At 32.0% G+C, this 17,095-nt stretch overlaps 1 protein-coding gene across 1 annotated transcript; it reads right to left on the minus strand.

Annotated features, from left to right (window-relative positions):
- Window positions 1-838: 838 nt before the first annotated feature.
- On the minus strand, window positions 839-16,811 carry LOC127729514 (spermatogenesis-associated protein 22-like). The gene is made up of 9 exons (XM_052237348.1): window positions 16,711-16,811; window positions 9,831-9,939; window positions 8,491-8,541; window positions 6,740-7,382; window positions 6,318-6,456; window positions 5,213-5,342; window positions 3,772-3,872; window positions 3,027-3,067; window positions 839-2,109 (listed from the first exon to the last, which is right to left on the minus strand). Exons 1-9 carry the CDS (start codon window positions 16,711-16,713, stop codon window positions 1,959-1,961), a joined length of 1,368 nt encoding a protein of 455 aa, XP_052093308.1. The 5' UTR covers window positions 16,714-16,811; the 3' UTR covers window positions 839-1,958.
- Between the last annotated feature and the right edge of the window lie 284 nt (window positions 16,812-17,095).

A 17,095-nucleotide genomic window follows, 5' to 3' on the forward strand; every position in this document is an offset into this window, starting at 1 on the left:
TAATTCTTACTCATAATCAATGAGGAAAGACACACTCCTGAAACCTGAAAAACTTAAACTCGTAAGAAATGGGAAGCAAATTGCTGCAAAATTTACATTAATCTTTGAGAAGTGGTCATCGGCCAACTCTTATCAAACAGAGTTGCAACCTTATTTGCATTAATATATTTGAATGATAACAGTACTAATCTAGTCTATGAAGTGTCTTGTCCTGTTGTTGTAATACATACTGTATACTTTAGAACCTAAATTCAAAGGTCATCTCTCTTAAAAGATAGTTTTCTCTGATACAAAGGGGGACTTTTGTACACAGGTTTGACTGAAGTTGCATGTTATTTGAGGTTTCATACAATGGGTGAACATGTTAGTATAAAGTACAAGAAATTACAAATAGAAACCTTAGTCTTTTGTCCTATTCAGAGATACTATCTACTATAAATGGTCAAAATTGTTATTTCAATTCATAAAGCAATCTTATTCACCAAAGTAGCTCAGTACTTCAATGCTGACATAAAAATACAGCATTTTTTAATTGTATAATTGCTGTTATAAAACTTGGGAAATCATTTGAATTAACTAATGTATCTCCCTAATACATAACTCTGCTTTCTTGTCAGGATTTGGCAATACTTTTGGTCCTTTTCAATTTTATCAGCTCTTTAACCTTTTTATTAGGTTTTTATTTTCAATTGTTCCGGGAATGGAGCATATCTGAAGAAGAGACTTAATTGTGAAAATGTGTATCATATGCAGTTAAATTTATACCATTTAATTTGATTATTGATGTACCACTTATCAGATACCAATTTACCTTCTGTTATGATAAAAAACACACAAAAATTATCAGTAATGTTTTAATTAATTATCAACAACAAAAAGTTATAACATCATATAACTAAGAAACAAGTCTATCACATGAAACTTTGTTAATCACAATAAAGCACAAAAGTGAAAAATAGGTAAATATTTGGCACAGCCAAACTAATGCTCTCTGAATTCTATGTTGTTCACATCATTGTAACATGTACTAAATTTATATTCACATCTAGAGATTTAGAGGCATTTTTTATAAAGGGGAATATCTCAGGCAAAGTCTGTATTAAAAATTCCCTAGATAAAAGGAGGCATTAATATTAGGTTTAATTACAAGTAAAAGGAGGTTATAATGAAGAAAGGATCCTTTAAAGGGTATTTGAATGTTCAAAAAGGAAAACAAATATGGACAGTATATAAATCTTTTAATCAAAGAAATCATCTAGGTAATTCAAAACATGAAGTTTTTTATAGGCATAATCCCTGTACCATATAATTTGTGATGCTCAAAATCAAATCCAATTATCAGACTATAAATAAATCTATCAAATGATTTATTGAATGTTGTTTGCTTGATGTCCAGTGGCAAATATTTCATTTGTTAAATATGCAAACATAAAAAAGTAGAACATAAATTATTATTTATTTGTTTATAGTCATATCTGTCTTAATATTTTATTCAAAGCAAACTAAAGTTATTAACCATAAAAAATTGCCAGTCCCCCCCCCATTTACAGGGGACATAACTCAGTTGCATTTAAAATGAGGAACATAAAGGTATAGGAATAAACAAATAAAATGTTTTAATACTAAATGGTCCCATACATTTTTGTGATTATTTATTATGTGAGAGCATTTTTTTTTATCAAAGTAAGATAAGGTTTCTAAAACAACTGAATAGAGCAATGGTTGGTCATCACGTATTTGCATAGATTAGAATCAAGTCACTTTTGTCTTATTCATGGATTAACCTTTGATATTCTGAAAGTATTTGTTATACTGATTTCAAATTTGAGGTTTGAAAAAAATATAAATGATTAAGGGTTTTTTTCCCCATAGCTTAAAAATGCACATTACAAATGAATGGAGAGTATGCATTTCATGGAATATTAGAACCACATCTCCAATAAGATTCAGTATTATGATCACTGTTCTGGTAAATGCCTTGTCATTTGTTTTAACAATTCATTTGTAGATACTGCCAGCTGTTGTCCATGATTTTTCTCCTCCATAGTAGCAGGTCTGACTGATACACATTTAAAACATCCATTTTTTATATCATAAGTACCAACACATCTGTAAAATAATAATAACACATTTGAAGCTTGACAAAGTACCACTGCAACTACAGTTAAACTATAGTCAAAATTGTAATTCTATGATCTTTCACATTCTGAACCTTGCACAGACGAACAGTAAAGTAAACACATGGAAAACTTTCAATATGGCAAAGTCTTGCAAAAGTTTGTTAGAATGTATATAAGTTTGTTAAATAGCTAAATATAACTGCAATTACCATCAAATAGTTGATCTACTTTAAGAAAAGTATAACTATGATAGGTTAATGACATCTAGAGAACAACATATGGTTTTCAACAATTGAAAGGTGTCATTTGAATATGTCAAATGTAAAGGTATAAGTGTCCTCCTGTAGTGTATACAGTCAAAACACACAAGGTGATTCAGGTGAAAGTTTTTCTAGGTGGTGATTCAGTTTAAAGTCTTTCTAGGTGGTGATTCAGTTTAAAGTCTTTCTAGATGGTGATTCAGGTGAAAGTTCTTCTAGGTGGTGATTCAGTTTAAAGTCTTTCTAGGTGGTGATTCAGTTTAAAGTCTTTCTAGATGGTGATTCAGGTGAAAGTTCTTCTAGGTGGTGATTCAGGTGAAAGTTCTTCTAGGTGGTGATTCAGGAGAAATTTTTCAAGGTGGTGATTCAGGTGAAAGTGTTTATAGGTTGCAATGCAGGTGCAAGTCTTTCTAGGTTGCAATTCAGGAGAAAAGCTTTCTAATATGAATATAAAATGTTATATACAATTACACAGCATATTAAGATATGTTTTACTGTTGTACCCCCCCCCCCCCCCCCCCAAAAAAAAAAAACACAACAAAACAATATTACACGCCTATCATCCACCTCCGGACAAACTTGTTTAATCTGTGGATTGAGCTCATATGTATTGCAAGCAGCACCTTAGATTTAAGAGTATACATACCTATGCCAGTGTCCTCTTGTTAACTTTTGTAATTCTCTATCCTGTCAATCACAAAGAAAACTTGCCTTCACACAATCTTATAACATCACACTTATAAACTAATCCTTAAATTATTTTTGGTATGCAGATATAGACACATTCAACTAATACCATACTTTGTAATATTTCACATTCAGTTTGTAAAAGTTTAAGTTTGAAATGATTGTCATTCTTAAAATATTGAAAAAAATTTTTGAAAGGAGTTATTGGCATCTACATGTAAATTTGATTTAAGAGTACAGAGTGCCTTTGCTAAGCGTATTAACAAATAAAAAAAGAATTTGTCTGAGAACATGAATGCCCTTGCTCTAGCTTTGCAATTTTTCAAGTTAAAAAGTTAAAAAGGGGCATAACTCTAGAACAGTATATGAGTCACTGCCCAAATTCAAACTCAGTCTGCATGTTGAGGTTCTTGTATGAGTTTTATAAAATTTGGATGAGACAAACTTAAGTTAAAGTGCAAAAACAAAAAAATTTGCAATTTTATAAAGGGGCATAACTCTAGAATGGTAAGTGACTCACTGCCAAAATGTAAACTCTGTATGGCTTGGCTCTTAGCATTGTGAATGAATTTCATGAAATTTGGATGAAGAAATCTTAAGTTAAAGTGCAGAAACGAAAATTGGATGAACGGTCAAGGGTAACACTCAATGCCCCAGTTGCCTATGGCGGGGGCATAAAAAGCCCATTGAGTAACAAAACTTACTATCTCATAGAAGACACACTTCAAAAGATGTTGTTCATCTCTGAGTATAAATTCTCTGTGGGTACCTGTAGCATCTCTTACAACAGCTGAATCTATAATACCTAATGGAGGAAACAATCTAGTGACTAATACATGTGAAAGCTGTCTATGAACTTTGGCTAATATAAAAAATTGGCTTCACACAAAGATAAAAATCTTAATTAAACTGAATTATGAGTTATTAAGATTCTAACAATTGAAAATCTAAGACATTCAATGTGAAGATTCTAGTTTCTGATACAACAGAGCAATATGAAATGTTAACCAAGGGGTCTAATATTTATATTAACCATATGTCAAGAAAATATGATGACATATAAAAGTACAGGAACCTATAGCATTTGTTAGTCTTGTGTTTCTTAAAAATTTTGGTTCATTTGTATGTTTAGAGTTTAGTATGGTGTCCATTTCTCTGAACTAGTATACAGTATTGATTAGGGGCCAGCTGAAGCCTGCCTCCAGTGCAGGATTTTCTCGCTGCATTGAAGACCTATTCTTAGCCTTGGGCTGTTTTCTGCTCTTTGGTCTGGTTGTTGTCTCTTTGACACATTCCCCTTTTCCATTCTCTATTCTAAGTATGTATAAGCTTTAGGTAATATGGTCTCTGAGTATTGTTGTGTTCCAGACAAACAGATAAAGATTATTTCTATATCCCCTGCGTCCCAAGCCATGGAGGACAATAATTTTTTTTTTTTCAGAAAATAAAAGACCATACAACTCTGAAATGCATGCAGCTTAATTGGCATCAACCAACCAACACCTTTATTTTGTGATCAATAACATTAACATTTATATTTCATTCATTTGGTTATCTGTTCTCTTTTTGTCATCCATCAGGAAACCAAAACTTACCTATATTTTCAAAATATACAAAGACATAATTCAGAAGCTGTAAAAGTGAAAAAATTAAAAAAACTTTAAATAATTACCATCAGTCATCCATAATATTCCACCAAAATTTAAATCAATTCTGTTCTGACAGTGGTTTCCTTTAATAATTTTGAACTAGTTGACCAACAGTCATGAGAATCACTCTACATGCCTGATTCCATAGATTTACTGTAAATTCAGAAATTATTGCGTGTATTTATTATTAAGAATTTTGAAGAATGGACAAAAATGCGAGATTGATTATTGCAATTTCAGGAAAATCTGCATACAGATATATGTATCAGATATCAGAATGTAATATCTTATTATTGTGATATTCAACCAGTCACATTATTCACAATAATAAAAACCTAGCAATAATTTCTGAATTTATAGTAGATTATTACATGCCATTCACATTACTGTGACAGGTATCATCTACTGACCCATATCAGCCATGAAGCTACTTGAGTCTTGGGCTGATCCTATAGCTAATATGGAACCTGCCATTTAATAATCTATTAATATTTACCAAAAACTTCAAATATCATATGGATGTTATCTCTATACTTGGCCCAGTGAGGAATGCTCGAGGCATGAAGAGTCATCACATGTAGACTTGGGTCAATCTTCTTCTCACTCTGCTTTTTGTTCTGCTGTTTCTGAAATAAGATATACAGTTTGGTGTAAAGAAATATAGTTTTTTTTTACCATACAAAAAATCTAGATCTATACACTTCTCTGTTTGCTTAATTTGAGATTAAAACCTTGGTGTATTCAAATATTGAATAAACATATAATTTTTCATTAAATTGATTAAAAAGAATCATAAAATTATATCATGCAAAGTTGACTTTATATGAATTGTTAGTTCTTTTTAGGTCCCTTTGGTAGTATGCCCCTTTAGGTTCAAGCATTTCAGATTAAGGTACATTGAGAAAAGCATTTTGGATGCACAAAATTTATTATAAGTGTTACATTATTATCTTCTAAAGTGTTTTCAATCTGCATTCATTAATATTATCAATAAGATTGAAATACTAATCACAGTCCAAAACTTCACTCACAAGGATCTGACACTACTTTTAGTTTTGAAGACCTTTTAGGATCCTCTGTATTGTTGTAATGATACACATCTTAAAAATAATTGGAGGCAGGAGTGTCTTTGTTTGACATATAATAATCAGAACCAAATGCAAATGTGAACATGGTTAAGAACAGAGTGATGTCAGATGCATGCAAGCCAGGCATGCAGGGCACACTATCTGTATTTTAACAGATAGCAAATGGCTACTTGATACAAAGACTCTTAGACATACTATTAATAGTATTATGAACCAGAAATATCATATCTCACATATTTATTTGTATATAAAATAAGTAACATATAATTACCTCCCTTGTATATATGAAAATGCTTATTTTGTACCGGGTAAATGAAATTTTAGTGTAATTCTTCATTGAACTGTACTATATATCAGTAGCAGGTTGTGCATAAATAAAAAGAAAATTAGTGAATGTTGAAAAACCATCAATCATACCAGTGTTGAAGTACTTATTACTTTCTGATCTAGCAATTTAGCCATTTAATTTTGAATATTTGTTTTTCTATATGGAATGAATTAAGAATACTACACCTCTTTCTGAAATCTATCACTGGTTTGGGGTCCATTGCAAAAAACCTTTGATTCTCCAGGGTAAACAGCACCCCTAGCTGGACTATTGTCAATAGGAATACCTCCAGTAAATGGGCTACCCCTTATACCACTTGTATTTCTAATAAAAACAAAATAAACGAAAAAACATCTAGCAGTGTCTAGTTTAAACTTAACAACAATAAATCTGCATTAAAAAAAAAAGGTTTTATACTTCAACTCTTTCCGTTAAAGTTCAAAATGGAACAAAAGAATTCACATTTCATGCCCATGAATTAATTCTCTAATTGCAAATGCTCAAGTTTATGATCATGAATTTACTACATGTATAAGAACATACTATGGACTATGAGAATTGAATAAAGAGATCTACAATTAAAACATATAAATATGATAGTGCATACCTTTCTTGGTGAAACATACTGGGCATATCAACTTTTTTAAAAGGTTTATTTTGTTGATTATTTTTTAAATTCTGTTGATAGCCTTGTTGCTGGGCTGATCCATAGCTCTGCTGAGTGTTTTGTTTATAATTTCTATAATTCTGTTGGTTATTTTGATGACCTTGATATGTTTTAAGCATTGGAGCTTGTGTAGGTTGAAAGCTTTGCTGCTGATTTCTATTGTTTCCTTGTTCCATGCCAAACTGGAGCCCAGAACTAGTATTACAGATTCTTTGATTTCCAGATGTGATGGTAGCACTTGGAAATTTTCTTGGTTGACTGACTTTGCTCTGATTATCATATGTTGTTTTATTTTGGTTTGTATATCCTCCTTTAAAATTTCCAACACTCTGCTGTTGTGTAACAGAGTTTATTCCCTTAGTTTGCTGTTTCATAGGTCTCGAAGAATCTCCCATTTGATTTATACTTGAAAAAGAATTTCTATTTGTGTAGAATGATGCTCCAGTATTTGACTGGTTGAATGGTTTTTGACAATTTCCCTGCTGACTAGCATGTTTTCTTTGCTGAAAGGGTTGTGCTGGTTGATCTCCCCTTTCAGTGATTGGAGCATTCTGTAAAGCTGAGAATCTCTGGAGACCTTGATCTGAAATAAAGCTCAACATTATTATCAATTCAAGCATAAATAAAAAATAATCAGTTGCAATATTATCTTATGATAAGCTTGCTCTTCTTACTTCAACTTTTAAAGTCCAATTACTCCAGAACTCCTATAGTAGATTCATTATTAATTCTTGGATACCAATTTTCATGGATTTTGTGGGTACAAGTGCACAAGGAATTTAAATGTTGAACAAAGTACAAGTTTTCTATAATCTTGTATACAGATTTTGACAAAACCATGAAATCAAATATCAATGAAGCGCAAAATTCCCTCAATCCACGAAAATTGGTTACTGTAAATTCAGAAATTATTGCGTGTATTTATAATTGCGATTTCCAAAAAATGAACAAGAACGCGAGTTTAATTATTGCGATTTTAGGAAAATTTACATAAAAATGTATGTATCAGATATCAGAATGTGAGTTCTTATTATTGCGATACTCACAGAGTTGCATTGTTCGCTTTAATAAAAACCTCGCAATAATTTCTGAATTTACAGTACCATGACAATAAATGAATCTACAGTAGCATTTACACTTCCTACATGTATCAGTAAGATGCCAATTCAGTAGATATTTTACCTTAAAGCTTATATATATGCTTCTCATTATTACATTGTGAGCTTAACTTGATATTGAAATTTTCCAAATCTGATGCTTTCCTGAGTGAAAAAATTACACTACCTATCAACCTAATTTAAAAAATATCAGCTTTTATTTATATGATAAATCTGTTCCATTAAAACATATATGATACCCAATGATGGTATTTTGAAAATGTGTGAACCAACTGCAGATGCAATTTTAAAATTTCAATTACATTTTCATTGTAAAAAAATATTTGACACCCACTAATAGTTGAGTTTTCAAAGTGCCTTCCCTGAGTTCCATGTATGTTTTTATGGAGAGGTGAAACTAGTTTTATTTAATTTGAGTCCAAGTAAGGATGCAGCAAATATGGTCCTCCTTACATTTTATTTTATCAATTGTCATCTGTATCTATATATCTTTTTTCTTTTGTGTGTCTGTGGTGTTAGGTTCTTGTCTCATCAATATCTACCCCTATCTATAAATAACATTAAGATACAAACTGTTATTTCTTGACCTATTTTCATTACTGAATCCACCAACTGGCATCAAACCTACATAAAATACGGATAGAGTCCGATAGACATAAAAATTTCTTTATCATATCCACCCATTTTATAATTCTTTAACAAAAGCTTTTATTTCACTATTTGCCTTACTTTCAGTGTTGGAAGTAAAATTAGTTTACATACATGTACAAGATTTTACACTATTTCAGTGTTTATAATGATGAAATATCTCAAACTTATGTTCCTTTTTGTGATAAAATTAGCCAGGCAAGACTGAGCAATATTTGTGTTTGTCATAACTCTAGGCTCTGAAAGGAGTCTGTGTAAGTCAGTCAAGAAATATCTTTTTTTTTAATTTGAAGACAAACATTTTCAATAAAATATTAAAAAGCTAATTTTAAATTTTATTGTTTATTTGTATTAAAAGATTTCATAAGCTAAACTTTAAAACTTGGAGAAGAGGGTAATTTGGTCAATTTGGCTATGACAAGAAACTTTTTGGATGAATTATATCAAAGAGAAATAAAACAGCAGATTAAATGATTATACCAATCAAAGGTCACCAGAATGTTGCTTCAGGCTTGTAGTTCACCATGGGAGATAACTCAAACTAGTTTTTATTTCAAATTTGCATTTATGGAAAACTCCTGATTGAATATTGTCAGATCATAATGTTTATTCCATATATTCATCTTTCAAAATCCTCAGTACCTAATGGCACTATGAATAATTTCTAAATAGCAGAAGGCTGTTGCCTAGATTGGGTTAAATATGTAACTGTAGAGCATGAATCTTATTACAAAATCACTTAATTTGTCTCCTCTGGGACTTGAACCTGGGACCTCTGTGTTACAAGGCAGCTAGCGCTCAAACCAACTGAGCTAAAGAAGTAATTCCCTGGCTCAACTGCTTACGGCTGGCTAAGTATCTACTTCATGTACTAAGGGAAGTAATCCCATCACAAATACAAAAGAAAATCTATATTAGTTATTATTATGCATTTTGTGTTAAATTGTAACAACTAATCTGTGGACTTGATGAAAGGGAGATAAGCACTTGTTCATTATCCACACCTTTAGAGTCATTTAATTATCTACAAAATGTTCTCCAAATAAAAGTGGTGGTAAGATGGTTTTGCATGACCACTAAAATTTGGCAAAGGACTGACATAATTTTGGTATTTTGCAATAGGAATAATAGTGAGGACCAACAGATTTTATTCCAGGACCACTCAGGAAAAAAAGATTTCGATTACTCTGAAATTGATAAGTTGCAGTGCAAGGAAAAGAAATACATGGAAGTCACCCTATAACACATCTTAGAAATGACAGTACCTTGATATTTATTCGTAATAGAATGTCCATCCTGAGGATCAGCAATAACAGCTTGTCTTGGTCTCTTTCTGTAGTTAAAAATTGGAACTGGTGTACTTTTCCCTCTATCCTGAAATTAAAAAAATATAATGTCTTAATGTTTATGCATTTATTCAAATAATCATTTCTAATGTATGGATATATTTTCAATATTGTATAAATTTTTAGTTTCTAATAATTAGAAAAAAAATTGTAAGTATATGAAGATACAAAATCCAATGATAATAAAACATAAACCTGAATTGGGTGTGCCTGAAATCACTTTTCGAAATGATTTTTCTAATACAAAAGTTTTTACCAAAATATTTATCCAAAATGTGTAGACTGACCACTGTTATTTAATTTTACAGAACAAAACGACAGTACAGTATTGAAGTGCAGAACTCTGAAGTCAAATTCTGAATAAAATTCTTGTCAAACACACGACAAAATAATAACGTTTTCTTATATGTCATGCAATATTAATATTCATATAAACTGAACTTTATAACCCTACATACATGTATGTAAATTAAGGGATTATAGGAGTTTCAATGTTTGATCTCTAGCATTTTGGAATCAAGGTTGTGTTGCAGCTACTTTATTGAGTGAATAGTTATTGCATTATCTAATTATTTGCTGTTGTCACTTTTAAAATTTCTCTGGATATGTACTCATGATTCATGGTGCTGTTGTCAAAATGTTTCATAAATAATTGTACCCTGTGGTTGATTGAAGGCTCAATTCTATAAAAATTGTAATATTTTGATCAAAAATCACAAAAGGTCTCTTTTCTTCAAGGGCCACCAGGGAAAAAGCAATACTTGCTGTAATTGAAAAAAATATAGTAAATGTCATTCATTTTTGTAAGACTCAGTACACACTAGCTGTTATATATCTCAGAAGATGAATTCCTTTTCTTTTTAATGTATTATTTATAAATATAAATCAAGATAAAAGAAGAACATGTCAGAGGACACAAATGCCCCACTCAAACTTTGCAACAAAAATGGGACTGATCGAAAGACAGAAAGACAGCAGGAAGGAAAGATAGAAGGATGGACAGTCAAGGGTAACACTTAATGCCCCGTTGCCTACAACGGGGGCATAAAAATGATAATTATCATATATATATATCCTTAATTATATATCAATAAACTAAAACGAATTCTTAATCCTGAAATATTACAGGAATCAGGATGCTAGCAAATTAGGCTCCGTTTTGAAAAAGTCCTTTAGACTGAAGACAGGAAGTCCTTAAAAAGATTTGAATATATATAATATGAATATTATTGTACAATAAGCATGTTGCATATGTCACAGACTCACAGCCAATGACAAGGAGCACATTGGTCCTACTTAAAGAATTATCTCCTTTTGACAAGGAGCACATTGATCCTACTTAAAGAGTTATCTCCCTTTGACGAGGAGCACATTGGTACTACTTAAAGAATTATCTCCCTTTGACAAATACTTCTTCTTTTTCAGATATACAGTTCAACTTCATTACATTAAAAATTACACACTTTTGAACTTTTAAAAGAAAAAGTACAAATCTATTGTGTCAAATACTAGGCTTGACATAAATGTTTGTCCAGGACAAGTGAAAATAGACTTCAGACATGTAGAATCAACATAATTAATAGTTGTCCAATGGGACAAGTGAAAAATCATCAAATTAGAACTTATTAACCTACGATTGTTAATTTACATTATTTCCAGAGTGTTGCATAATGTGTAACAATAGTAATAATAATAAATTCTAAAGAGGGTAAACACAGTTAGTCACAACAAACTATTCTTCCCTGTGGTCCTCACATACAAATAATACAATACAATAAAAATCAGATATTTACACATAGTTTATTTTCTAATCATAATAGTTCAATGTACCGATCATTATAAGGCCATAAAAAAGAATATCTTTGTTTGCCCTAACCCTACCTACCCAGAAAATATCAGCCTACTCAAAATCTTTTATTGTCCTGATGTGAAAAAGTTTTTTTTAATCAGATAGGCATGAAGACTATAAAACATCTGACACTTCAATTTCTTTTTGCCGAAAAAAAAAAAAATGCCTACCTACCTACCCACTGTCTCTACCTTTGGATAGGGTTTGGGCAAACAAAAATATTTTTAAGTGTGGCCTAAACATGATAAGAGATGAAACTGTTAGAATTGTACATGTAGTAAAAAACAAAAAATATAATATACAAATCAAAATAGTACATTGTAGAAAACAGAAACTTATAAGGACTATATGTAAGACATGAATGGTTTGCAACCATTTGAGTATTGATGGCTTCCTAATTGACAACTTAATTGAGGGTAAGTGTCTGCTGAAGGTTAACAAATTTCGTTTTATCCCATCACATGATCAGATTGCATCATCAATTTTAGTTTCTGTCAGATTTTACAATTGTTGCAAGCATGCATGATAAGGGGTCTCATTTAGGCAGGGGGGGGTCTGGATTCTGGATCCCCTTAAGGTTTTGTCAGATCCCATTTCCCTCTTATTTTGTGATTATCGTATGTTTTTTTGTTAAGTCACTCATCAGATTATAAAAGGGTGAAGAGACATGTATTTGCAGCTACATTAAATGTTGACATTTAGTTGACAAATGTTACTACCAGTATATGAAATTCGGGATGATGTAAAAACTTTAACATTGACTCAATGTTTTTTTTTTAATTAAGGTAACTATTTTGTCTTTTTTTTTATGTTGAACCAATGTTAGTATTCAATGTTGAAATTTCATCTAAAACTGGTATTATTTGACATTTGTAATCACATAGACTTTGATGTGGAATCAGTGTCAGCATTCAACATTGAATGAAGCTATTCATCAGAGTTCAACAATATGTTTGTCAAATCATTAATACACAATTTGCTTTAACCAAACTTACTCCTGAAACTTATTATGACATTGCTATGTTTAAACCAATACTTCGTAGCAAGGCATTTTCAGAAGTGGCAAATCATAAGTTTATTAAGCAAAGACATGCTATATCGACAACGTAACTAGAACAGAAATATTTCAATAATTGGAATTCTTATTCATTTTTGCCTGCAGGAAAAAATTAGTTTTACGTTTGAAATGGTGTTTGCTCTCCTAGCTATGTCAACAACAAAATTTACCTTATAATAAAATACTGTATCTTCTCATTGTGGATGTGTTACCATAGGGCCCAAGATTTCTGTTTCACAAATGGGACATTGTACCCCAAATATTCTTAATACAGGTGCTTTGAGAATTTGGACATCATACCTGGTGACACATGTATGTCAGAAGATGTTCACGCTCAGTTTTCGAGCTTACTACAGGCCTAACAGCCCAGGTTTGTAAAAATCCTGTTGAGCCTGCAAAAATCATCTCTACAGGCCAATAAAATCTAACTAAAATTTTTTGTAAAAATTTATTGTGAAGACTGCACTCTTCTGGAACACCTGATCTTACTCCTGGTTTGTCCATGCTGTAGTTCTATGTTTTGTTTAGTTACACTTGTTTTGCCATATTTATTGATTATGATGTTAACCAGTGCTGTCGGTATGCTTCACTTGTCCTCAGACATCTGCATGACATCAGCAATCTTTCATTTAATATCGGAGAAAAACTGTCAATAATAAAAAACCCACTACATTTGGGTCGAGGCTTTGGACTTGGAGACAAAACTTGACAAAATGCCCCTTAATTAAAACAATAAATTCCAGAAAAGGATGACTGGAGTCACTGGGCCACCTGAGCCTTCTTGAATCCACCCCTGAATTATGTACTTACTCAGTTACTGTCCAATTACTAAGTTTGCAAAACATAAGTATAGTTTTTTTAATTTCTTCAATGTTTCTTGGGTACAACAATTAATTTTTCAAGGGGACTTGGAAGATTTTGTCAATATGTTTCAATGAAATATTTTGTAATATGTTTATATATTTTTTTACGTATATAGTATTGTGTATGCCTTTTGCCCTTCATAAACAATGGGCTCAATTTGTGCTTTAAGTATTGAATTGAATTGAAGTATATATTTTACTGAGACCAAGATTAAATAAGGAATGTTGATGATTGTAAACTGTACATATACTAACAAGTATTCACTACTTTTGACAACAAATTTTGATTCAATGGCTTTATAAAATTATGATTTTCACAGATTCCTGGCTCTTCTTGTAACATTTCATGTGTAACGCCTGACTTCAATTCCTGTTTTCCCACACAATAATTTGACTTTCACATGTCATTCTTACAAAAATCTGCCAATCCAGCATCACACTTAGACCACAATGAGAACTATATCTCTCATGGTCCTTATTATGTTTTCTGATTATTTGTGCAGACCCAAATTGTCAAAACATATCATAAGGACCTATAAGAGCTACTGTAACATTTTGGCAACTAGCATGATAACAGACCAAAAAAACCATAACATTCGAATATTCAGTAAAGCAAACAATGAATTATTTGGGTAAAAGGCAATTTCCTGGATAACACTACATTAGGAACCATAGAAGTCCATTATTATAGGTTTGCACATTTAATATGCACTATTAATTGTGTCAACAGCTAAGGACAGTTTTATAAGATTTTACACTTAATTTGGATTCGGAGAAGTTGAACAATTGGATTTTCTTGTAACCTTGGGGGAGGGGGGGACACTTCAATACTTAATTGATAGGGGTGCAACTGGTTCTGTTACCCCCACCCTTTTCATATAAGTTTCGCTTTAAAAAATGTCTACCTTTTCATATCTATTTTATATTTCTGATAGTTTTCCCCACTAATTCACATATTTCCAAGCTGGAAAATGCGGCCTATTCCAGCGCCACGTCCTATCATCTTGTATATTAGTTCGAGATTACTCTGACGTCCAACGGCTGTTTTGCCAGACAAGCTGGTGCAGTGGGACGGCCCCAGCTTGTCTGGCAAAAGAGCTGTTGGACGTCAGAGTAATCTTGGACTACTTGTATATATAGTAACAGAAAGTTAGTGGGCCCCCCCCGAGCTTGTAACTCAGCCCTCAAATTAAGGCTATTAAAAAAAGTCGCCTGGGCGACCTATGAAGCCTCCAGGCGACTTTACTTTCATTGTTGGTTGCAATTTGGCGACTGGTACTATTTTGACCTGGCGACCGTAAAATTCCGGATAACCAACCTGCCTCCGGTCGTATTTTATTAAGTTTTATTCGCAGTCATACGAGAGCTTGAATGTATGCTAAATCTTTAATATGATTTCAAGCATTTTTAATCTTAACGGGGTCTATAAAGGGCTTAACTTAACTGGGAATTGAAGCGTCTGATGAAGTGTTTTCAGGACCAATACATTATGGCAGCTAAACAGATGTTGCTGTCTGGATTTTTCAAAACAACTACCCAAAACAACGATGTTTCGCCAGATAAAAAACAAAAAGAAGGGACGGAGAGTTCCTCTATAGAAACTCTGGCTTCTGAAAAGCCAAGTATATCTTCTAATGTTACTATTAAGCGTAGAACGCGGAAACAACCTCAATGAATATTTACTTTTTTGTTAACTTAGTCATGATTTGGTCATTGTGTTTCTTTAATCAATGTTGATTTAATTAGTAAAGTAAAGAAGATCAGAACAAAAGATATACAAGGGTTAACTATAAGCAGTATTTACTTTGAACTAAGACTAACTTATTTTAAGTCTACTATTCTATATCATAGAAAATATATTGATGTGCGTTTTTTACTAGTCTTCATTATCTCTACTGACTAGACTTTCATAACAAATTTTTTAGGCGACCTGAAATAATTTCCTGGCCACTAAAATTTTGAATTGGCCACTGAAATTTTATGTCTGGTGGCCAAAAGGCAACCTGGTCTTTAAACCTACTTTGAGGGCTGTAATTAACTTGTTAAATGCCGAAATGGACAATCTAAAATCAAAGTACTGAAGTACTGAACATCGGATGACCACAAGTTCTTGAGGATGGTCAAAAGCACTTGTCTCAGAAAAAAACAACATATCTCTTTACCTGAAACTGAGGTTAAGGTACAGAGATATATTTTTTTCTGAGACAAGTTCGTGCGTGGATGATGAATAAATGACAGGAAATTCAACTTCACCATAATAACTATTATATTGTAGTGATACAAATCAGTATACATGGTGGACACTTTTCTGTAAAAATTCGATTTTTCTAAGATTGGATACGAGTAGGCATTCATATTTTCCCGCAAAAACAATTACAGAGTTACCGGTCCTCGCAAAAAGTTCTCTGAGATATTCTTCCGCATGCTTTAACACAATTTTTCGGTACGTCTGCATTGATATTATCAATGATTTTTTACTTATATATATATATCGAACTACAAAACATTTTCATATTATTAATTCATGTTGTAAACAAAAATATTTTTATCAGTATTCATTGAAGAGATGTATTTATATCAAACGATAAGGAATGTTATTTTGCATTCGTTTATGTGCGCATATTTATCATGTTTATAGATCGGTTACAAACCCAAAACTAATTTACATAATGGAAATCTGGGCGATAGCAATACATCTGAATGACCCCAAGGTCATCGCGATGTAAAAATGATCCAATGAATGTAGCTGTGTTTTTAAATTACAAGAAGTACAAGTGAATAACTATGTAGTATATGCAATTTTTTTTATGTTTTCGTAGTTCAATAAAGCACGAATATTGTATATGTCTTGAACCTGTTCACACTCAGTTTGAAGTTGCAGACGATAAACGGCCAGTGGATCAAGCGGTCCGCCGGTCCGAGTCAGCGTTATATCTTGCGTAAACAAAAGTTTAAAGCTGTGAAGTAACATATTATTCAATATAACATGTGCTTTTACTAAGACATATGAGATTTTATATGAATATGTACCATCAAACAAATTGAAAATTCGGGTCGAAATTCCCTCTGCTCCACTACACACAACTTATCTTTTCATTAGAGAGTGTTTCAACAAAATCAAAACTATCGCCAGATTGTTTCTTCTAAGAACCATATAAAATTCCACCTAATACTATTTATAAAGTTTTAACAATAAAGCACCACAACGACCTTTAAAAATCGAATGTTCAGCGCAAGAGACAATTAAATGAAACAAATGATAATAATGAGGAACCAACAAGCCGTGCAAATACGAAATTTACGCGTGATACAATTGTCAGGAATAAAATCATCATCAGAATTTAACATTTTGTACGGCCACTGAGACGCGCGTTTCTCCTTTCCATGTATAATCAAACATGTTACAAATAAAAAG

Source organism: Mytilus californianus, unplaced genomic scaffold (assembly GCF_021869535.1).
Source record: "Mytilus californianus isolate M0D057914Y unplaced genomic scaffold, xbMytCali1.0.p SCAF_2, whole genome shotgun sequence".
Classification (NCBI taxonomy): Eukaryota; Metazoa; Mollusca; class Bivalvia; order Mytilida; family Mytilidae; genus Mytilus; species Mytilus californianus.

What these genes read in the sequence shown, in the direction of transcription:
- LOC127729514 (XM_052237348.1), bottom strand. An exon ending in AGTATGTTTCACCAAGAAAG is followed by an intron (nt 6,457 to 6,739) that starts GTATGCACTATC and finishes TGTTTTTATTAG; the next exon opens with AAATACAAGTGGTATAAGGG. An exon ending in GTGATAGATTTCAGAAAGAG is followed by an intron (nt 5,343 to 6,317) that starts GTGTAGTATTCT and finishes ATCTTATTTCAG; the next exon opens with AAACAGCAGAACAAAAAGCA.